General features: G+C 44.8%; 12 protein-coding genes across 12 annotated transcripts; 6 read left to right on the top strand and 6 right to left on the bottom strand.

Moving 5' to 3' along the window:
* Positions 1–29: 29 nt before the first annotated feature.
* Positions 30–2,094, top strand: VTP01DRAFT_10114 (uncharacterized protein; the record flags this gene model as incomplete). Its single annotated transcript, XM_069378441.1, has 9 exons — positions 30–60; positions 141–314; positions 387–584; positions 647–774; positions 830–953; positions 1,077–1,365; positions 1,432–1,582; positions 1,640–1,744; positions 1,807–2,094. 9 exons carry the CDS (start codon positions 30–32, stop codon positions 2,092–2,094), a joined length of 1,488 nt encoding a protein of 495 aa, XP_069239539.1.
* A 47-nt stretch (positions 2,095–2,141) lies between these two features.
* On the bottom strand, positions 2,142–4,946 carry VTP01DRAFT_10113 (uncharacterized protein; the record flags this gene model as incomplete). Its single annotated transcript, XM_069378440.1, has 15 exons — positions 2,142–2,147; positions 2,215–2,413; positions 2,486–2,674; positions 2,748–2,923; positions 2,991–3,008; positions 3,074–3,232; positions 3,293–3,472; positions 3,534–3,995; positions 4,052–4,126; positions 4,184–4,259; positions 4,317–4,406; positions 4,475–4,521; positions 4,580–4,651; positions 4,725–4,833; positions 4,900–4,946. The coding sequence occupies 15 exons, from the start codon at positions 4,944–4,946 to the stop codon at positions 2,142–2,144; spliced, it is 1,905 nt and encodes a 634-aa protein (XP_069239538.1).
* Positions 4,947–5,828: 882 nt separating this feature from the next.
* VTP01DRAFT_10112 (uncharacterized protein) lies at positions 5,829–6,181 on the bottom strand (the record flags this gene model as incomplete). The annotated part of the gene is made up of 3 exons (XM_069378439.1): positions 5,829–5,851; positions 5,935–5,991; positions 6,061–6,181. 3 exons carry the CDS (start codon positions 6,179–6,181, stop codon positions 5,829–5,831), a joined length of 201 nt encoding a protein of 66 aa, XP_069239537.1.
* A 271-nt stretch (positions 6,182–6,452) lies between these two features.
* VTP01DRAFT_10111 (uncharacterized protein) lies at positions 6,453–7,413 on the top strand (the record flags this gene model as incomplete). Its single annotated transcript, XM_069378438.1, has 4 exons — positions 6,453–6,728; positions 6,800–6,840; positions 6,915–7,162; positions 7,235–7,413. The coding sequence occupies 4 exons, from the start codon at positions 6,453–6,455 to the stop codon at positions 7,411–7,413; spliced, it is 744 nt and encodes a 247-aa protein (XP_069239536.1).
* Positions 7,414–8,107: 694 nt separating this feature from the next.
* On the top strand, positions 8,108–9,700 carry VTP01DRAFT_10110 (uncharacterized protein; the record flags this gene model as incomplete). Its single annotated transcript, XM_069378437.1, has 7 exons — positions 8,108–8,385; positions 8,475–8,505; positions 8,571–8,798; positions 8,861–8,943; positions 9,000–9,020; positions 9,078–9,159; positions 9,218–9,700. The coding sequence occupies 7 exons, from the start codon at positions 8,108–8,110 to the stop codon at positions 9,698–9,700; spliced, it is 1,206 nt and encodes a 401-aa protein (XP_069239535.1).
* A 102-nt stretch (positions 9,701–9,802) lies between these two features.
* Positions 9,803–11,589, bottom strand: VTP01DRAFT_10109 (uncharacterized protein; the record flags this gene model as incomplete). The annotated part of the gene is made up of 9 exons (XM_069378435.1): positions 9,803–10,080; positions 10,142–10,394; positions 10,452–10,592; positions 10,652–10,747; positions 10,815–10,873; positions 10,945–11,066; positions 11,126–11,229; positions 11,292–11,380; positions 11,445–11,589. 9 exons carry the CDS (start codon positions 11,587–11,589, stop codon positions 9,803–9,805), a joined length of 1,287 nt encoding a protein of 428 aa, XP_069239534.1.
* A 152-nt stretch (positions 11,590–11,741) lies between these two features.
* VTP01DRAFT_10108 (uncharacterized protein) lies at positions 11,742–12,526 on the top strand (the record flags this gene model as incomplete). Its single annotated transcript, XM_069378434.1, has 4 exons — positions 11,742–11,916; positions 11,979–12,213; positions 12,283–12,362; positions 12,423–12,526. 4 exons carry the CDS (start codon positions 11,742–11,744, stop codon positions 12,524–12,526), a joined length of 594 nt encoding a protein of 197 aa, XP_069239533.1.
* Positions 12,527–12,849: 323 nt separating this feature from the next.
* On the bottom strand, positions 12,850–13,419 carry VTP01DRAFT_10107 (uncharacterized protein; the record flags this gene model as incomplete). Its single annotated transcript, XM_069378433.1, has 5 exons — positions 12,850–12,856; positions 12,906–13,032; positions 13,094–13,212; positions 13,267–13,289; positions 13,351–13,419. The coding sequence occupies 5 exons, from the start codon at positions 13,417–13,419 to the stop codon at positions 12,850–12,852; spliced, it is 345 nt and encodes a 114-aa protein (XP_069239532.1).
* Positions 13,420–14,006: 587 nt separating this feature from the next.
* VTP01DRAFT_10106 (uncharacterized protein) lies at positions 14,007–14,836 on the bottom strand (the record flags this gene model as incomplete). Its single annotated transcript, XM_069378432.1, has 4 exons — positions 14,007–14,303; positions 14,393–14,497; positions 14,612–14,664; positions 14,728–14,836. 4 exons carry the CDS (start codon positions 14,834–14,836, stop codon positions 14,007–14,009), a joined length of 564 nt encoding a protein of 187 aa, XP_069239531.1.
* A 464-nt stretch (positions 14,837–15,300) lies between these two features.
* Positions 15,301–17,834, top strand: VTP01DRAFT_10105 (uncharacterized protein; the record flags this gene model as incomplete). The annotated part of the gene is made up of 12 exons (XM_069378431.1): positions 15,301–15,382; positions 15,450–15,591; positions 15,660–15,750; positions 15,830–15,912; positions 15,985–16,002; positions 16,064–16,175; positions 16,236–16,374; positions 16,440–16,657; positions 16,718–16,829; positions 16,889–16,956; positions 17,014–17,388; positions 17,451–17,834. The coding sequence occupies 12 exons, from the start codon at positions 15,301–15,303 to the stop codon at positions 17,832–17,834; spliced, it is 1,824 nt and encodes a 607-aa protein (XP_069239530.1).
* Positions 17,835–17,961: 127 nt separating this feature from the next.
* VTP01DRAFT_10104 (uncharacterized protein) lies at positions 17,962–19,016 on the bottom strand (the record flags this gene model as incomplete). Its single annotated transcript, XM_069378430.1, has 2 exons — positions 17,962–18,080; positions 18,149–19,016. 2 exons carry the CDS (start codon positions 19,014–19,016, stop codon positions 17,962–17,964), a joined length of 987 nt encoding a protein of 328 aa, XP_069239529.1.
* A 767-nt stretch (positions 19,017–19,783) lies between these two features.
* Positions 19,784–21,032, top strand: VTP01DRAFT_10103 (uncharacterized protein; the record flags this gene model as incomplete). The annotated part of the gene is made up of 5 exons (XM_069378429.1): positions 19,784–19,882; positions 19,939–20,037; positions 20,107–20,359; positions 20,530–20,741; positions 20,802–21,032. The coding sequence occupies 5 exons, from the start codon at positions 19,784–19,786 to the stop codon at positions 21,030–21,032; spliced, it is 894 nt and encodes a 297-aa protein (XP_069239528.1).
* Between the last annotated feature and the right edge of the window lie 614 nt (positions 21,033–21,646).

The following is a 21,646-nucleotide window of genomic DNA, read 5'->3' as shown; positions in this document are numbered from 1 at the left end:
ATTTTTTGCCCCCGTTATTCCGAACGACAATGTACAAAGGCGTCAGAGGAGCATTGTATGGTGAGCAGAGCAAAAACAGCCACACAGAAACATGACGGTATCTCGGGCTTCTGCAATGTACTAAGAAACCCGCCATTCAGCATCGTTGCATAGCAGCAAAGCACTTCATGTACCACCACAAGCAGCATTGTTCAAAATCGCACAGAGACGATTTACCGGATCGACCGTCTCCGACCTCATACCGGACACCCACCGACGCTCGTTCGGCCAGCCTACAGTTTACACACATCCATACCTATTGAAGAAAGGAGAAGGTGTGGAATAACGTTTCAAGTTGGTGCATATAATTATTTTTGCTAAAAATATTTGACGTAACAAAAAAACAGTGACACCCGGGTTACTGGCTACCGAGTTCGAGCAGAGACGCCAGAATTTGATGAAATGTCTGCCTGAAGGCAGCGTCGTCGTCAGCGCAGGATACAGTACACGGTACATGTCCAACAATGTATTCTATCCTTTCCATCAAGCGACAGATTTTTGGTACCTTTCGGGTTTCAACGAGCCCGATTCCGCCATGATTCTCGGTAATAATAATCATTATACCATTCCCCGAACGAAAACTTGAGAGCTCATTGGGGTCATGTAGAAAAGAATTCTTCACAGAGAGGATACAAGCAGACAATGTTTGTCCCACCAAAGAGTCCAAAAGAAGAGCTTTGGGATGGCCCACGCACTGGTATTGAAGGGGCCATTGAAGTATTTGCAGCCGACGAGGTTAGCATACAGAAAGAGCTACAAGATCCACAGTTACTAATGTTATGCATAAAAGGCCTATGACAACGATCGATTTGCCAAGCATCTTAAGCAAGCGTTGGATGCGAAACATGTATTTCTGGATAAAACCGAGCCATCTCTCCTATCACAGAAGCCTGAAAGCGAGATGATCAAAATCGGTACGCAATCATCGGCAGCAGCCTGGGTCCAGAGATTACTGGGTGCGTTCTATCTTCTTCTTCTGGATACCAGGGCTAGATTTTTGTGAAAGATGAATTTATATTAAATAGCTTCAAATTTAGGCAGGACCCAACGAGCTATCAAACCACTTTCTGCGCTGATCCAAGAACTGCGTATCGTCAAGAGCGACAGTGAAATTGAGTTGATGAAGCAATCTGGAAATATCTCAGCAAAAGCTTTCATTGAAGCCATGAAATGGACAAAGCCTGGATACACTGAGGCGCAGCTCTGGGCGAAGCTTGACTACGAATGCAGAATGCGTGGATCTACTATTCTCGCATACGTGCCGGTAGTCGCTGGTGGTCCGAACGGTCTATCGATGCATTATGTTCGAAATGATATGCAGCTCAGGTTTGTAGTGACTAGACATGTTTGTTTCCTTGCTTTTAAAGGAACATTAACCGATGAAAACCTCAGGGATGGTGATCTTGTACTGGTAGATTGCGGTGGAGAATATAATTACTATGCGAGTGATATCACTCGTACCTGGCCTGTAAACGGCAAATTTACAGAACCACAGCGGGAACTGTACCAAGCGGTGCTTAACGTTAACAAGGCGTGTATCAAGGTAAAGGATTTCACGTGTATTTGTATATATTTCTCTGTGTTTCTAACGACAATGTAGCTTTGCACCGAGCAAAACAGTATTTCTCTTCACGGTATTCACTCGTTCTCCACTCAGATGATGAAAGAAGAACTATCAAAACTCGGATTCAAGACTAGCACATGGGTAACTGGAGATCTTACAGTAGCATGCCAACAACTTAATGACTCAATTTTTTTTTTCGGTAGGAACTCGAACGGATACTGTATCCTCACCACGTAGGACATTACCTCGGTCTTGATATCCACGACTGCCATTCCCTTGATCGCTCCCGCAAACTAAAGAAGAATATGGTTGTCACGATTGAGCCTGGATTGTATATTCCTTACGACGACCGGTATCCACGTAAATATCAAGGAACAGCCATCCGTATCGAGGACAACGTCGTTGTGGGCAAAGAAGAGCCTTACGTACTCACGGCAACAGCACCCAAGGAGATCGTTGACATAGAATTCTGCTGCGCAAACAATGCTTAGAGACAACAATTCAAACGTTTTATTATTCCAAAACACTACTTTGCTTCTTAACCCTGTACAAAAGTTCAACAGTCGTCAGATCGAATTTACCACAGACATCTTCTTTTCATACAAATTTACCTCGAACGAGTTGGCCTTGTGTTTGGGAATAAACTTGAAATCATCTGGAGCAGGTCCCAGCAAACGTTCGCTCAACTTTACCCAGTCAGATGCACTTGGACTTGCCATCAACGACTCCAACTCGTCACGTCCAGTAAACGGCGGTGCACGCTCGTTGATCTTTTGCGGCAAAACTTCTAGCACTCCAACAGGAATATATCTGTGGTGCGAATACAATTTAGCACATAATCTTTCATGGGAAGCTTTGTAGGGACATTTTTTTTTTTTTTACCTGTACAAGAACGACTGCCATTCACACAAGAACCGGCGAGTCGTGTTGACACCTTGGCTATCTGTACCCCAATGCTCCAAACCATAGTTGCAAAACTTTTTCAGCATCTCAAAACGTTCCCGAGAGGAGATATCCCAATGTCTCTGCGTCTTGATTTCTTCAAAAATCCATGGCTTGATAAGTGCGCCTCTGTCATCAGACGGATGATTTTTAGCAAGGAGTTGATGGATAACATAAAACTCGTCGAATCTATTTTTTTTACCTTCCAATCATGATACCATCCACACCAGTCTCTTCCTTGTGCTTATTGTAATCCTCGTAGCTCATAACATCTCCGTTACCGAAAATTGGCATATCCTTTGCCAAACTCTTGACTTGCTTTATGTAATCCCAGTCAGCAAGTTTTGTGTAGCGTTGTTGGCGAGATCGACCGTGAATCTACAGTAATGATATGCGTTTTGAGACATACCATCCAATCCCCCCATCTTTCTTGTTTACAACTTACTGTTCCCAGGCTCATGCCCTTTTCGTTAAGAAAAAAGGGTTTGATTAATTCAGGTCAAAGTGAGTTTTACGGTTACAACTTACTAAGTCTTCAAATACGGGGACCAATTTGTGGTTTGTCAAGATTCCCTGCTTCAAGCCCGTTCTGAACTTGACGGTGACGGGGACATCGAGCATTCGGCGCATACCACGAAGCACTTTGACCATGCGACCTCTAGACTCGGGAAGCGCCGATCCAGCACCCTTTTTTTTGCAAAAGTTATCAACAGACTTTTTTTTTGTGAAGAATATTATATAACCTACGCTGTTGAACACCAAGTCGATAGGGCAGCCCATATTCAGATCAACAAAATCGACATCCAATTCCTCATTGATAACTTCGCAGGCTTTGACAACATGGTCCACCTTGGAACCGCAGATCTGGATACCAAAGATATCTTCAGAAACGTGGCGTTTGGTCAATGCCCACTCGGATTGTTGACCCTGTTACACAGCACCGTTAGTAAATCAAAGAGAGATCAACATTGTTATAACCGTCATTCACCTGCAACAAGTTACGAGCCATGGCCATTTCACCGCACGTGATATCAACGCCAAATTCCTTGCAGATGCGACGGAACGGCAAGTTTCCAACAGTCGTGAGAGGTGCAAGGTACGTCTTGTTTCGGAAATCGATCAACCTTTTGTACTTTTTCTCCTCATCAATCGGTCCGACCCTTGGCTCCACGTTCATATCGATTTGCGGCAAATCCTCATCGATGGCGGCAGAAGCAGGTGCTTTCTTTTCTTCTGTTTGTTCTTCCGCCTTTCGTTGTCCCTCTTGCTCCTTGTTCTCTTCTTTGCCTTCTTTTTGCCCGTTGGTTTCAGGTGCCTTGGTTTCTATTTCTGCATCTTCGCCTTCAGTCTCTTCCAGCTTTCTCTTTCTGTTACGGTTCTGTTCTTCCGTAGCTGCCTTGATTTCTTCTTGAACTTCCTTCAGGTAAGCTTCACTTTTCGGGAATTTGTACTGGCCGACTAGTCAGTGCAAGAGTAATCATAACTAAATCCAGACTCTACATATACCTGGTTCTTCAACAATGCATATTGCGTTTCGCCTCGGATGCCATTGCGTGTGTATGTAGGCGCTGATTTGACGAGCTACACGAGAATGAGTAAAAAGGGCAGCAGATATTATTTACATATATATGAACCTACCTCTTCGTTGACGACCAGCTTCTTGTTCTCATCCAAATGAGCACCAAGGTATCTGCACTTGTATCCATAGGGGCATCTATGTATTGGGTCAGACGAGCATGTTCTATCAATATCACAATATAGATTTACTTACTTCCCAAATAATTCAAACTGAATGCACTTGTCGCCAAGATCTGGCGGTTTCGTTGCCAGATATGCCTCGACATCGTGCGAGAAACGGCACCTATATATGGTCTTAGCTCCACTGTGTGCTTCCTATCCCTCTCTCTCTCTCTGCTTTGCTGCACTTACATTTCGCCAAAAGTGCATGGTTCATCGCGTGCTGTAGATTTACAAAGCTGCAACAGAAAGAAATCAATATCTCCATACTTGACTCAAAAAGTGGATATCCTATACCTTGATGGTATCTACAATTCTCTTTTTGCCACGCTGTCCATAGTTTGCACCACGGTTTCGCTTTGGTTTGCCCTGCAAGTGGAGAAATTGGGCATTACAAATCACGCTTTTGGACTTTCCCCATCCATCTGATTTATTATATTACTGAGTCGCCGTTGTTGAATTTTTGGCCCTCGATTTCTTCGTCGCCAAAGACGGAGGTGCCAGCCTGCGTCTCATTGCCTTCATTGTCGACCCACTTTTCCTTTCGAAACCTTTTTTTATCCACTTGTCAGATACTGCAGTCGATATGCACGTCAAAAAACGCGGCAGAAGCTTACTCGGCCTTAATTGGGGCTTCTCCAGGTCTGCGCTCCAGTGTTGCCATTGCTGATCAAGATCAGTCCAAAAACACACAAAAAAAGTTGTATGAAATCTTTGTCAAAGCCGAAGCTCTGGATAATTTATTCAGCCGCTCATGCTAACCAATGTAATCCTTTGAATATCAAACACCGCAGGGAGAGACCAGGGAGACGGGTCGTCATGGTAACTACAACCGCCTATATAAATATCGCAAGTGGCAGCTAATATATCTTTCGCGAATCTCGTACAATCCAAAAACGATGTGAGATATAGTGTGGGATATATTTCGGGCTCTAAAAACCTTCTTGAAAAATGGATACTACCGTTCGCGGGGAGAGCGCGAGAGCGCTTTTTTAAAATACCTTTCAGCCAATCATTTTCCCAATTCTCCGGGGAGAACGAACCAAAGGAATGATAGCTGCAGTGACACTAAACCAAACTATTCTAATCTATCAGAAAACAATTCACTGTGCAGCTCAAGCCGCTACGTGCAATTTATACCCTTAGCAATTTATACCCTTAAAGAGATAAGTGGAAAATTGCGCGGCACAGCTGGGGTGGCGGCGACGGCGGCCTTTCAAAACAGCCAAGCACCCAATGATTCCCATTGCAATTACAGGGCGTCGGGTAAGCAAAAGAGTAGGTTGTTATCTTTGCGGAATGCTTGCCGCTTTGTGATCCTTTGATCACCTAGACCACATTGATATCTGCATCAAATATCTGAATCACTTTATGTATAAGGCAATTCTTGGCAGAAGTCAAAATCAGATAAGATAATAGCAGCAATCCAGTGATAATCAGCGGTTCCATCTCTTCCAAATTGTCTGTAGACTCCACATAATAAAGCAGTATTATTTTGATAATTGATAACAAAATTGCCCTGTATTTATCCAACGTTCATTTTCCCTTAGCTTTGCAATCCATGCTTGACTGGAAGCAGCAGTCGAGGCCCATCGATACCACAAAACGGTCACGATATGCAAATGTTGTTCAAATATAGATTGCTTTCGTACCTGAATAACACAACCGTGAAACCGGAGGTGTCATAGTTTTCTCCAGAGAAGGAAAAGCTGCAAAAACGCCGAATCATTTGGTTGCAATCGTCCATGCAAACTTTGCTGTCACCCTGACCGACTGACCCGTTCCTTTTTGTTTTTCCAATATGTTTGTGAATTCAAACAAGCGCATGACGATGTATGCAGAGTCTCCATTTTTCCCACGAATTTCAAGCACTCCTTCTGCTGCTGGGCTGTCCCACATACTCGAGTTGAACGGCGAACAATAAAAATAGAAATGTGCTGGGTTATCGCACTCCCCATCTCTGAGCGGTTCCCGCAATTCAAACAAAAGACTGAAAAGAGAGTTGTGTGGTGATGGTTGCTGCTGACATTTGTAAAGCGACTGCTGTCCCACCTGGGCAGGGGGAAAACTCGGATCGAATGGTACAAGATGTTTTGCAGCGGAGATAAATAGCCAGGCAGTGTGTTGCGACGGGCATCTTCTTTTCTCTTTGTTGTTCTTTATCGCTATCATGATCGAAGCTCAGCAAACTCCTCTGAATGTTGTTGCACTTCCAAAGCCCAAGCAGCAACAACAACAAGAGCCTTTAACCTTGGAAAAGCTCATTGAGCGTATCCACCAGATACTTGGACCCGATGGTGGTCTGGATTCTGAGCATGTTGACGCTGCTGAAATCTTCCGGCTCATGGAGTCTTACTCCTCCAACGCTAACGATTGGAGCAAATATGCGTTCTTTGATCACTCAAGGGCGTATACTCGCAATCTCGTCGACGATGGTAACGGCAAGGTGAGTTTCCGTCGTAACTGATGAAGTGGGGTTGATAGAGCAGTTGAAGCTAAAATGGTGGTTTTTCCCAGTTCAATCTGATGATTCTGGCCTGGAGTAAGGGTCAGCAAAGGTAAATGACTTTCGCTCGTGTGTGTCGCATCAATAAAAATAACGCTCATGTGCTGTTGTTGCTGCTGTGTAAAGTCCCATCCACGATCATTCAGGTTCGCACTGCATCATGAAAGTGCTGGACGGAGAGCTGCAGGAGACACAGTATGCTTGGCCATCGGACCAGGCAGCAGCAGCAGAAACTCCCACCGAATGCACTGATGTCACAGATGCTGCTTCATCCAATGCTGAATGTCCACGTCAGACCCAATCGAAAGGCGGCAAGCCGCTCAAAATAACCAAGGACGGAATACTCAGGCCGAATCAAGTAACATACATCCACGGTACGGTAAAACTGGAGTCCGCTGATCATGTGGTATCGTCTCGTTGCTGAATTTTTTTTTTCGGTGGTATAGACAAAATTGGATTGCACCGTATTTCCAACCCCAATGCTGAACGTGGCGCCGTCTCTTTGCATCTGTATACCCCGCCGTACGAAGTCTGCAAAACCTTCGAAGCTGACACTGGCCGTGCTCGCAGCAGCGGCAAGTGCTCATTCTACACTATCCAGGGTCAGCGCTGCGTCCACCAATAGCTGCTGTCCGTCGTTTTTCCTCCCTCCTCATCGTCATCGGCGTCGTCATCGGTGCAGCCGTAACTATCCCTATCGTTGTTCCCATTTCCATCTCTCTCTGTCTTCGATGTTTTATACCTACAATAAAGTAATAGTTGAAATGAAAAGAGAAAGAAAGAGGTGTGAAAACCGACAATGTCTCCCGCTTCGTTTCTTGAACACCTCGTAACCACTAACAATCATGAGCGATTTCGCCATCGTTCTTCCTTTTGATTGGCTAGTGGAATTGCAATCATGTTTCCATATTTGGAAAAGCGCCAGCCTTGCGAGCTACCAGTTGGTGATTGGCTGTTTTTCTGCTCCAAGCAAATCTAGCACAAGACATGTAAGGATACGAGCAATTGAGAATGGATATTGAACTGGTTTGCTCACAGCTAATCTTTTCGCTGGATATTACATACTCGAACAGTAGTAGCTTATTTATATTCCTGTTATATTTCTATCCTCGAGTTTGAATACATGTTTTAGCTTTTTTTTTCACAAAAGAGTCTTGACTTGAAAAGTTGCCCTCAACAATTACAGTGTCGTCACCTGTTACCGACGTGTGATATATGATTTTGCTGCTGCTATGCAGAAACAGGGACCAATGGCAATAGCTTCCAATTACTGGATACTCGCAGTGTATCATTGACTTTTTGTACTTACCAGTCTCTACATGAACAAATCGCTGCGTTGGGCTACACCCATTTGGCAGCTCCAGTTTCCAAAAGTAGGCATTGTACTAACTGCTTATCTGTCGCAAGTTCCTGTCCCGACACCACTCTCTTTGTCACAGATAACAACTCCCACCATGGCCAAGGATCAGTTTACAGGCTACGCAGCTCTTCAACCTCTTGATTTCAAAAGCGGCAACTCGAAGCTGGAAAGCTACACGTTTGAAGCACGTCCGCTGGATCCAGACGAGGTTGAGATCTTGGTGTCCGCTTGCGGAATGTAGGTCCTCCTCCGGGCACACACGCGTAATATGTATATAAAGACATATGCACTAACATGGCAGCTGGTCTTGATCCGACAATACATAGCTGCGGCTCGGATATCCACCAATTGACAGATGTAATATCCAGGCAAAAAAATGGGAGCGAGTATCCTCTCTCTAAACCGACATCTATATTTGACAGGGCTGGAAAAGAGCCAATTTTCCGTTAATACCGGGCCACGAATTCATTGGCAAGGTGACGGCAAAGGGCGATCAAGTCGACAGTTTACAAGTCGGTGATCGCGTTGGAGTCAGTCCTGTCTGCCGCAGCTGCGGTGAATGCGAACATTGCAAGGATGGTTTCGGACAGCTGTGTCCTTCCAAAGTGACAACTTACAATTCACTGTATAAGGGCTATCGTACCTATGGTGTGAGTTTCTCACTGAAACAGTCAAGGTTTACATAGCACTGATGCCCCATATGCTATGCTAGGGATATGCAAATAAAGTTCGCGTTCAAGCAAAGTGGGCTATCAAAATCCCATCCACCATTGGCGACGAAGAAGGAGCCCCTCTGTAAGTTTAAGCAAGATCTACATTTGCTACAGCGTGGGTAACAATATAATATTTAGGCTTTGTGCAGGCATCACGACGTAAGTCTTACTTGCTTTGAAGAAAAAACCGAGTGATGGATACCGACAATCAACTAGATACCTTCCATTCAAGCATGAAAAGATTGGCGAATCGCACTCCGTCGGTGTAGTCGGCATTGGCGGATTGGGCCACCTGGCGGTACGAGTATCCGTCCAGGCTAACAGTTACTTGTGTGCTAACCAAGATATATGTCTAGCTGCAATGGGCGAAAGCAAAAGGCTGCAAAAGGATCGTTGCGGTCTCCAGTTCCAGCCGCAAAGCTGAGGAAGCTAAGCAGCTTGGAGCAACAGATTTTATTGCATTGGATGAGGGCGTGCCAGATGATCTACAAAAATCTGTGGACTACCTTGTTATCTGCGGATCCGGCAAATCTACAAACTGGGAACAGTTGTTTGGACTCATAAAGACACGTGGAAAACTAGTGTTCCTCGATTTACCAGAACGACCCGTGCCCTTGCTGCCGGCAACGCTTATCTATCGCCACATCTCTATCGTTGCTACCTTTGTTGGCAGCCACGAGGATCTAAAGGAGATGCTGGCATTCGCTAGCGAGAAGGGCGTCAGACCTTGGATCGAAACTGTAGGCAACTCTTTGGAAGACGTGAATCGTGGTATTGAAAACATGGCGAATGGCAAGGCACACTACAGAATCGTCATTTCCGGTGAAGGCCGAGAATAGAACAAAATAGCTAGATTTTTTTTTTCATCCTTTTCTAATACGCGAGAAGGAAATATATAAATCCGATGAGAATTTACAGTAGTGTGATGCGTAAACGATTTATTAATGCGCGTTAGTTTTAAATATTTGCAATTTCTTGTCTTCACCACCGCAAACAATCTGATCTCCACTCCAGTCTACTGACAGGACCTTCTTGCTAGAAGAATCATCGTTGTCGTCTGCGTTTACAGTGTATAATGGGCCCTTGCTTCTAATATCCCAAACGCGGACTGTTGCGTCGTAAGAACCTGAACACAGCGTGTATTCTGATTTTGGCGACCATGACACAGAAGAGATCCATCCGGTGTGCCCTCGCAAAGCAAGCTTTACGTTTGTACCATCTGCGTTGTTTTGATAAGCGCTCGTGATGCTACCGATACATGGCATATTTTTTTTCCATACCTTCTGAGCGAGGATCCCATAATCTGAGCACGTTGTCAGTGTGTCCTGTCGCTATCAATCGGGAGTGCGCGGAGTAATCGACATCCAGAACCACCTTTTCACAGTTCTTGGTAACCAAGTTTGTTTCGTTTTCAACGTCCCATGATCGAATGGAATGATCCCAACCGCCTGTGTATACAACATTGCTGTCCGTAGCATCAAATGTAACTGCGTTGACAGCACCAACGTGTCCTTCCAGAGTGAGCGCTTTTGCCTACAACACCGTTTCATTACTTGGATGCTCTTTTCTCTTCAGACTTTTGCTTTTTACCTTTATTGTTCTTTCTGGCTCTTCGACCTTTTTCCGCTTTTTGGATGGAGCTTCCTGGCTAGCAATAGGTGGTATTTCGCTTTCCATAGGCTCTGCTGTTGTCCATACTTTAACAGTTCCATCAGCGGAAGCACTTGCAACCTGAAGAAAGGATTGTGTTAAAATCACACGAGCAACAGTTGATGGTAATCAGCACGTACATATTGATACTGTGCATCAACTGCAATCGACTCTACAGTCGCCTTGTGACCCTTGCATTCGTATAAGATTGTCGGTGATTCTCCAGATTCATTGTACTAGATGCAAAATATCAATGTCAGAGGGCAGGGAATGAGAGCTTCAAAAAGCAAAAGCATATCCAACCTTCCATGCAAGTATGCTGTGATCGAGTGAGCCGCTGAACACCAGTATATCTTCATCTTCTGGTTTTTTTTTTGCCAGTCAATTACACATGACTAATCATGTCATCACGTTGCTTACACAAAGAATTTACCTGGTTTTGAGCCAAATGCAACGCTTTTTACTGCATCCTTGTGTCCGATAAATGTTGCCACGCATTCTCCCGAAGAGTTCCACAGTCGAGCCATATTATCGTACGATCCAGTCAAGTACAGACTACTCGATTTAGGTTTATATATACCCCATCTTTATCTCGTATTCCACAACAAACGTACCCATGTCGCGCTTTAACAGAGCTGATCCAATCATCGTGCTGAAATGCTGCCAGAGACTGTGGTGGAAGCATCGACTCAACATACTCGATCGTCAGGACGTTTTCCTGCGTGAAATGTAACTTGTTAAGCCTGCTGCATTAAACTAACTTATCACATAAATAAATACCGTTGAAAGGCGGTGGTCAAGCAGGTATTGAGCAATGCTTGTTCTTAAGATCTCGCCTTCAATGAGGAAATCAAACGGTACCGGTTTCTCTGTTGCAGATATTAGAACACATTTTATGGTCCCTGAATAGATCGATCTACTCAGTATACTTGCCATAACCAAGCATGCTGTTGACAATGCCAGATAATCCATATCGTCTCAACTCGGCCGGCACCAGAATAGCGGTATCTGGCACAACGTGCTTTGTCTGCTGGGTGACGAACCGAACTTGAACTTGCTGCTGTCCTCCCTGCTCCATTGAACTTGGGTTATTAAAAGGGTTCACTTTGAATCGAGAAATTCCAAGTATCAAATTTGGTGGCTTTTCGTTCGCTCTGCCTTGCATGGGCGCGCGCGCACAGGTCTGCAGGAATAATCATCTCTCTTGTATTACCCTTCTTCAGCTTCTTCATGACAACCGCCAATGACGTTGACTTTGAGGAATTACTGACACGTTTCGATCGAGTGACAAAGACGCTCGCTGATGCACCTTTGGACCAACATTTGGGCGAAGCAAAAGATATCGCGCGCCAGATACAAGTGACTCTGGACGCAAAGACGGAAGCGTCGAGCGAGAACCTAGCAGGTACTTTAAGATTCCTTCTTTCGACAGTGACCATAAATTTTTTACTTTCTTTTTTCTTTTAGAACTGCAAGCAGAGTATAGTCGGTTGCAAGCAAAAGAGTCCGAATTAGCAGCAGACCTCGAAGCTACGACGCGACGATGCCAGGATGCCAGCGGGACACAGAAGCAGACGCTAGAGTCATCGATAAGCGAAGAAGAGCAGTCCATACAATCTCTCCAGGAGGAAATTAGTAGATTGAAGCAAGAACTTTACAAATACGATGATGTTGATGATATGAATGCTATGGATCCTACCTAGTAAGAAAAATGCGGAATATCTGATAACGAAAAGAAATGATTGTTGACTCCCTCTTCATTGATATATAGTCTGCAGCTGTTGATCTACCGTGGACTAGGCATAAGAATGATTCAAGGCGAAGACGGTACCTTCTCAAAGATACGGCTAAGTACGCTCTAATGGACGAAGTTTGTGTGTATATCAAAGTTCTAATCGGTCTCGCATATAGTTTCAGATGACAAACGTAACATCCACGAATATCAGGCCAAGGATTATACCCCTTACTTCGTAGCAAAGTATATCTGGGATTACATTGCATATAAAGAAGATTAAAAGTTTATATCATTCCTAAAGTCAAAAACACGTGCAGACCCAAATATTCAAGATAAGCAGGATCTCAAAGAGTGAAATGATGATTGGCTTTTATTGAATCTTATGAAGGAAAATCCGCATACTCGACTGTCATTCATCATTAAACACAATGCAACAGCCATTATGCATTTTTGATTTATTGAAATACCTCAGTATATACAATGTGTCGAATGGTATATCGAGGGAAAGAATTTGGTGTTCGTGTCATAAAGAAGAGGAAACACAGGAAAGCGAAACATATAGTTGACTGTGGTAAAAGACCGGTGAAGGAAGGTAAAAGCTCCTTAGAAACTGGTTGCAAATTTTTCGATATCTCTTGCTTGGATAAAATATAAGCAACCTATTGTATCGGATGCTCTGCTCCTTCTTTTTACGGCAGGATTCCAGATCGACGCTACTATAGGACGAGTTGGTATTGTTACTCGAGTCCTCAGTCTCATTCGTAGCCCGGGGTCTTCTGACCAACTCTATTAAAAAGGTGTTAGTGAATAATTTTCAAGCACAAATAGGCTATCTATGGATCCCTACCTTGCTGTGTTGGTGCTGGCATTGTCATTTTCACAATACCGCCGGTAATGACGGCTCCCACGGTGGAACCACTCACTTTGACAGTGCCGCTACTACCACTACTGGCACCTGAAGATCCGCTGTTTTTGTTGGATTGAAAGCGATCCGAAGTTGATTGTAGTGAGGACGGTTACGGAACAACCGTTTCCTTCACGGTCTATTTCGAATTTGTGCGATAAATATAAATAGCTAGGCAAAGGCCGTTAATTCTTGTATACCTTCCATGATCCCAACAGCTCTTTTGCCTTCAAATATTGCCATGAATGAGCTGACAAACTCTGTGCCATTATCGGATTGCAGCACGCTTGGAAAGTTGGAAGTCACAGAATACCTTTGCTAGAGAATCATAATGGTCTCTGCTTGCTTGTTTAACGTGGGCCTTTGATCCGGCTTTTATCGCCTCTTCAAGAAGGTTTTTGAGCGCGTGGAGGGGTCGATGTCAGTCCAAAGCGGGATCCTTCCTCTCAACAATTTCATAAGCGCTTTGTATGTTCCATTTGTCGGGATTTTTTCCCGTTAAGGAAGTAGCCATGGTTTCCCATGCTGAAGAGACGGAAAAAGAGAGGGAAAGGTTACAGAATCGACATCGTGGGGCTCAAAACATGGGTCAATACTTGTATAACTGTGAGTTTAGCCCAGAGAACTAACGGAACAACCTGTGACTGTTGGGTGCTGCGTCCCAGAGAATCGCGCGAAGTCATCCGCGTCGAGCATCAGCGAGAAAGAGCCAGGGTGGTAGTGGTGGTCAAACGCGGTAGATTATGACCAGCTGCCCATAAGAATACATTCCTCTAGGGAAGCACCGAGACAGGACCAGATCGGGTACCGAGAAGATTCGCCCTCCAAGGACCGGGAAAGCAAGCGTCGAATCCAGTCAGAGGTAGTGTCTGTGGTGATAGGAGAGCTGGCCGGAACCGGGTTGACATAGAAGGCATATCATTGGGCGGTCGCTCGCAGCAGGATTGTCACGTAGAGCAAGAAAAGCTTGGACTGGACGAAGCGAAGAGTCCGAGGCGAGTGGGCTGTTGACTAGAGCCTTGATGGTCCGTTGACCACGGTGCCGTTTTTTAAAACAATGAATAGAGAGGTGTAGGCAGCCAGACTCATCTTTCCGACAGCCCGTCAGATGGACCTCTGTAGGAATCCGAGGGTCACGAGGGCTATTCCAGTCCTGTCGTCATTGCATCGAGGCATTCTTGAGACGAAAAAGTGCTTGGGTGTAAAGATTAATAAAGATGGCTATCGTCGCCGCACACGTGCTGTGCTTATCTCAGCGCTAGCACCAATAAGCCGGATTGACCTCGTGAAAATATGAGGTGCTTCCTGAGTCTTCTCATGGTATGCTAACGCTTCGCACAGCTTGTCCTAATGGCGTATAAGTAAATGCCTATCCTCGAACGAAAACGTTCTCGAAAGTAGCGACTCACAGGGTCATGCTATGCGTCCAAATGCTGTTGGGAATCCAGGGCGTTAAAAAACCTTTTTGTGGCAGTCTTGGCAGATTTGCTCGGCCGAGGCGGTGAGGGAGGCTTCTATGGGTTGATGTCTCGCATCATTTACGACAATCTCGTGTTTGGCTCGAAGACAATTAATACCTCGAGTAGTACGAAAGCCTCCGACTACCGTTAACTCATTACTGGCGTTCTGAACGAGCTTGACAAGCACAACGTACGTGGATTCAATCCGATAATGGACAATATTCATTGTGCTCGAAGATCCTGAGACTTGCGTCGCAAGTAGAGGGGATCGATGCGTCTACCTGCCTCTTGTTCCCTGTTCTTGAACCCCATCGAGAGATGCTGGTCAAAGGTCAAGTCAGGTATCTGAAGCCAGAGATTGCATGAAAATGAGACATCGACGGAAAGGGTCTTATAATGAGCTCGGAAGGTCACATATAAATAATGAGCTTCGTGGCTGGATAGAGCATTCCTTGCCCCTTTTTCCCTTTGTGCCAAGTGCTCCTAGTGAAACTCTCCAAATCATTCTCGGCAGTTGCGCCAAATTAACCAATCACATCGCGCCGAAAACACTGTATACTCTTGTTTGCGCCATGCAGCTGCTGCAATAGCTCCGCCGATGGAATTCACGTGAGTGGGAGGTGTTGAATCAGGCGACTTTTGCGCTTTTCATCTACCGCAGATTTGCTTTGTTCTATTATCGCTTATACAATGTCGTCTAATGGCAGACTCAGGCTCGGCCAGTACAATATAATCAAGACAATCGGCACGGGCTCCTTTGGCAAAGTGAAATGTAAGTATACATGAATTGCTGTGTACAGATCCTTGAAAACAGAGATCTTATCTTTTATTATGCGCAGTGGCCGTGCACGCTGTGACAGGCCAGAAAGTTGCACTTAAGATAATCAACAGAAAGAAGATTGCAAGCATGGACATGAGCGGGCGGGTGAAGCGAGAAATACAATATTTGAAGCTACTGCGACATCCGCATATCATCAAACTGTAGGCGCTCTTGCTCTGGGTTTTACACGTGCCTATATTTCTAATTAGGCGCCATTACTGTTTGTTAGATACGAAGTCATTACGACGCCTACAGATATTATCATGGTCATTGAATATGCAGGAGGAGAATTGTTCAACTACATTGTGGAAAAAGGCAGGGTAACGTACGACCACCATATCTGACTTGAATGAAACCGTCGGTCCCCTTGCTCATGCTAGATGCTGCTGCGGACTGCAGATGTCTGAAGATGATGCGCGTCAGTTTTTCCAGCAAATCATATGCGCCGTTGAATACTGCCACCGGCACAAAATAGCACACAGGTGAGTTGGACAATAGTACATTTGACTTTGAGAAAAAGGGTTCTAAGGCTTTAAAATGGCATCGCACATTAGAGATTTGAAACCTGAAAAGTAAAAGAAACGTTCAAACGATTGTGATAAATTTAACTAACGACAGCAATGAAATAATTAGCCTTTTATTGGATGCGAACAACAATGTCAAGATTGCAGATTTTGGACTATCAAACATTATGACCGACGGTGATTTTCTGAAGACGAGCTGTGGAAGTCCAAACTACGCTGCCGTGAGTATCTTTTTATTGGCTTAGTATCATCGACTTTCCACCAACACTGAATGCATATAGCCTGAAGTAATCTCTGGAAAATTGTACGCTGGTCCAGAGGTCGATGTATGGAGCTGTGGCGTTATTTTATACGTGATGCTGTGTGGACGTCTGCCTTTCGATGACGAGTACATCCCAACCTTGTTCAAGAAGATCAATGGTATATAATCGTGACTCTACATTAAGAGAAAAAACAAAATGCTAATAATGCTCATTGCTTTTTAGGCGGCATATACACATTGCCTTCATTCCTCAGCCCCGAAACAAAATACTTGCTCACATCCATGCTGGTCGTGGATCCAATGAAGAGAATCACTATTCAAGAAATACGGCAAAATCCATGGTTTAACACTAATCTCCCCGAGTATCTTCATCCATTGCCCAACACTGAAGACGAGTTATGTCGCCCAATTGACGAATCAATAGTATCAGAACTATCAAGGGTAAGTCGGAGCGATCTCTTTTGTCTGAAATTAAAGGAAAGGCTCAACTATCTGGAATAGAAAATGGGATATCCCGAAGAAAGAATCCGCAGTGCATTGAGCGATCCGGGTAACAATCAATTCAAGGTTGCATATCAACTGGTCGTCGATCATAAACGGATATTAAAAGATTGTACGTGCTGTAAATCCGCTGTTGCTCCTAGAAAAGCAACTCACGCTTTTGAGATGTAGCAGCAGAACACAGTGACATACAAAGCTTTTTTGCAACATCACCGCCACCCTGGAACACAATTTTCAACGTGAGTGAAAAACGTGACATTTTATAAGGGGCAGTAAATGTTAAAAAATTACTGCAGCAAGAAGATGTAGACACACACGACAACGCTGTTGACGACGATTCTTCATCAATATCCGTTCTCAGCTCCAGCTTACCAAATCACGAGGATAGCTTTTCTAGGGCTCGGTCTTCATCAAGATCATCAGCGACAGCAAACGGCCAGCCGATAGGGCCAATAGTAGGCACGCCTCCGCCTGGTGCCATGTTCCCCGCCTCTTCGGTACCACGGGAAAGCAGCAGTCGACCGACTCAACATCGCCTTTCAGCACAGACGACAGGTCCATCTAAACGACCGCAGAAGCCACGTCCGCGATGGCATTTTGGCATCCGGAGCAAATGCCCTGTATGGGAAGTCATGCTAGAAATCTATCGATCTTTGCAAAACGTGGGAATGGTACGTGGACTACTTGGATCTGGTTTATGCAATGCGCATTTTGTTGACAAAGATTGGATTAGCAATGGAGAAACATTGAACCCTATCACATCCGATGTCGATACGAGTATCAAGAATTGGATCTAACTGTCAAGTTTGATCTCCAGCTCTATAAGCTTGACAACAACAGCTATCTTGTCGATTTTAAGAACATTGGAACGTCTTCCTCCGGCAAATCTTCTTCACCGCGACAACCGCCCGAGGATCCATCGATCATTTTGCAACGGGATATGCTACGGACGGCAGAGACGTTAAACGAACTGCGGCTGGAAGGCGTCGATAGCGGAGAACGACAAGCTCGCATTTTGAATTGGAAGGCTGGCGGAAACAAGGATGATCACTACGAAGTTTCGAGTGTATATCCATTCTTGGATGTTTGCAGCAAATTGATCACTGATATCGTGTAATTAATAAAATTCATGGTGATTATATATGCAATGAAAAAAACCTTTCTTGTTTATTCACAACTTACACAAGGAAGAGGACGGGAGGAGATATATATGTATATGTATGTACATTAGAAGCAAGTCTTTTTTACCGTGGTTTAATGTATGGACCGAATCGTTCTCGCTCCTTTCTCGCCTTTACATCCAAGTTACGTTCCTTCCATGAACTCTTTCGGAGCTTGATCGGTCTGTTACCAACATATTTACCTATCAATCACCCTTCATGTTAGAAACCTCTACGTAAAAACACATCAAAGTATATGGTCTTGTCTTACCATTCATTTCTCTCCATGCTTTCACGAAATCGTTTGGATCCTTGAAACTAAGGAATCCATAGCCACGTGTTTTTCCAGTGCGCTTGTCTCTCACTACTCGTGTGCGCTGCAGACTCGGGTACTTTGAAAATGCTTTAAACAGCAGCTCATCCGTCACTTCGTTGCCGAGATCACCTGCAAACAGGCGAAAATCATTGTCGTCCCATTCCTGCAGAGTCGGGTCCTCCCAGACTTCGCCCGCTGCGCTTCTCACAACCGCCTTTTTCTTCTTTTTGGACTTCTCTTCTGGTTCATTCTTTGCGTTGGGACCCGTGTAGCCTGACGTGGAAACTGCGGGAGGCGTGTTGCTGGATCCTGCTGCTCCTGCTCCAGACGCTGCAGGCGACGCCGTCTTATTAGCTTGTGGATTGTAAATCATAGCTTGCATGGCCGGATTGTACGTCGCTTGCTGCGTCGCAGCTTCTATGGGTGAAATGGTGTTCCGGGGTATCGCAGTAGAAGGTGTACTCTTTACAGAAGCTGCCGTGGGTGGTGTAGCGGTATGGCTGCTGCTGCTTGTACCAGCAGCAGCAGTAGCAGTAGCAGCGTTGCCGTAGTACTGTGCATAGTAGTTTGGATCATAGTAGTATTGCTGCGATGCCGCATCGTACACGTAGCCAGCAGAAGCATCGGTGTACGCCCCTGTGCTATAATCATAGCCGTAGTAGTACTGGTTCGGATCAGTGTAATAATCGGTGCCAGATGCCGCAGAATTACTACCAGCACCGTCAGTAGTAGTAGTAGTAGTAGTAGTAGTACCTTCGGTCGACATTCCCGCACGAACAGTGAACAAGCTGTACAGTATTTTCTGGAATTCAAAGGCGCCCATTTTAAAGAATCGCTAAATCTCTGTCTAAATTTTTTGATCACCAAGTCGGCTTTGCAGACAAAAGTCGCATGATTTGACAACGCATTGCGAAGCAGCAATACAAGATTTCTTTATTCACGCAAGTCTCGAAACAGTCTACGAAATGTCGAGCGAGTCCTTGGAAGTTACTGAGATGCAACTTATCACAAGTCTCGCCGATCCTTCGTGAGTGTCTCATCTGAAAACTGGGAGCGGTTGACTTTGCTCTTGACAATGGACCAAAACTGCTCAATTTGATTGAGCTCCGGGAGAGTATGGTGGCAGGTAGATGAAGCGATGGCCTCTTGAAACGATATATGTACCGACATCCTTGGAGGTATGAACAGGGGCATTATCCATGACCGATGATGGCATTTCATGTGTGGATATTGGTCCATTTCATCGCGGGTTGCTTTTATGAAGCTGAGATAGTGGCCTTTACCGTACCAGTCGTGAGGGCTTTTCCCTGGCCGAGCTCTCTCTTCTTCTTTGGTGCCTGTGGCGTTCGAAGGCAGATACGAATGATAACGGCTGTAGAGATAGCTCCCAGAATGGTCGTCGTTTTCGCTCGGCTCGTAGGAGCGACAACAATTGCATTCTCGCCTTTTTGGGACCACCCATGGTTCGTCTCATATTGATATGAAAGGTGGATTCGTCTAAGAAAACGCAATTCGACATAAAGTCCATATCCGTACTGCACCATTGATGCACCCAATCATACCAGTTCTGAATAGGGCGATCGCCCATCCATGCAAGACGCAATCAACACCTTGTGCTACCTCAAGGCCACAAACCGGGCTCTGGAAGCCGAGAAGAAACTTTCTGTCGACGTGCTTGAAATTTCGCAAGTTGCATGGGCAAAAACTGCCTCACTTTATTCAAGCTAATTGAAAATAGCCAAAAGGATATCTACGATGGCTGTTCTTCTGATATCCTCTCAAGAAGCGAAGAATGCTCTCGTAGCTTGCTTATCAACCCTTGCCCCATAGCTTACAAGAGGTTTGTACGGAGATGTGACCATTACATGACCTATCCCCCGAGCGATATATAATTAAGATCTATGACAGCGTAGCTGCGGGCCAAGGCATACGAGGTGGACGCCTACGTACAATACCGACGGAATTTCTGCAGTTCGGACTATGTCGAGGTGCTTTTAGTCGAGGTTTCGGGCACATACAACGAATACGACAACAGCAAGACTGACTTCGACCACTATAAGGCGGTGGTCGGGTCTATTGGCAATGTTATGTACGCTCGCTGGTCGGTGCGAATTCGCCAGTTTCGACAGCTTAAAAAGGTCAAAATTCATTTTGTCCATTGCCATGGTAAGCAAAGATAAACAGGGGGACCTCCTGTCGTATCTGTGGATTGATCAATGTTCAATAATGATGGAAGTGGTACAACAATTAGAAATCCCTCTTATTACAATCATCCACTGGTAGACTTAATTATTTGTTTTTATTCCATTAAAAGCACCTATCCCAAAGTCTTACAGTATTTTACTGTTCCCTTTCTTGCTCAAATATCTCAACTCCGTGTATCAAGCTGCTCACCTGCAACAGAAAACGCTTTGCGACATTGGTCAATGTCATCACGTACTCCTGGGATCTATATTATGAGCAAAGAACAAAGGGCAGCATACCGGTAGTCATGGAACAAAAGACCGCAGGTCTTACACAATTTGTTACGTTTTTCTTGAATATCGCGGTGAGAAGCTCAGTGATGATCACATTAGCAGAATAACCTTCTAATATATACATGTTGCAGCTCGCCATCCAGGAGACGCTAAGGACGCTCTCGGAGCTGTCAATCGAGCGCGAGCAGGCGGACCGTACCACGCGCTTCGACCCTCAACAATCGAAACAAGGAAGCTTACTCGCCTCTATAAATCCACAGATAATCAGGTTCAACAGATGTAAACACGCACGACAAGTCGGTGGCCAGGGTTTTGCGTCCGCTTCGCTACTGCAAGTAGAGCGCCGTCGAATTCCCGGTTAATTCAGACCTGCGCTCGCAGGAATATATACCCTTGAGCTGTTATATTTCTCTGTTCTATGTATATGATATTTTCATTCATCGACGGCCTAGCGGAACGGATTAAAGCTCCTAGTTATACTGCATGAAGAATTGCTTAGTCTCTTGAAGGATACAAAAGCTTAGTTCACAAAAATCAACGCTATGCTAGATCAAAGTGTGAGTTGATTTAGCTGTCCCCTAGTAGCCTCTGTCTTGACCCCTAGTGCATTTGCTTATCATTTTTTTGCTTAACATCACTCTTGCTTGTCATTTACGGTGTTTTGCTTCAAGATCAAACGCACAATATCGACTATACAGTTCTAATCAGTTGGTTTCTTATAGCCCAGGATGTATCATTTGATGCGAACGGGGCATCTCTTCCACCACAGCCCGCCTTCCGGCGTAAGCCCTGATTTTTGAATCATTCTTCCTATTTCCTTGTATATGACAAAAATACTTATACCGTTATATCTTAGGTGCGTGGGAAGTCCCCGTGAATTCGGGAATGCTTTTTGCGTTAGTAATATGTATGATTGTTCAGTTGGATATAAGCAATGTACTGAAAGTACTCTGCTTCTCCGATATCCTCCCTCCGT

This window comes from Rhizomucor pusillus (genome assembly GCF_041956525.1).
Source record: "Rhizomucor pusillus strain CBS 183.67 unplaced genomic scaffold VTP01scaffold_8, whole genome shotgun sequence".
NCBI classification, from domain to species: domain Eukaryota; kingdom Fungi; phylum Mucoromycota; class Mucoromycetes; order Mucorales; family Lichtheimiaceae; genus Rhizomucor; species Rhizomucor pusillus.
The sequence above is the reverse complement of the archived record's forward strand: the minus strand, read 5'-3'. Positions and strand labels throughout refer to the sequence as shown.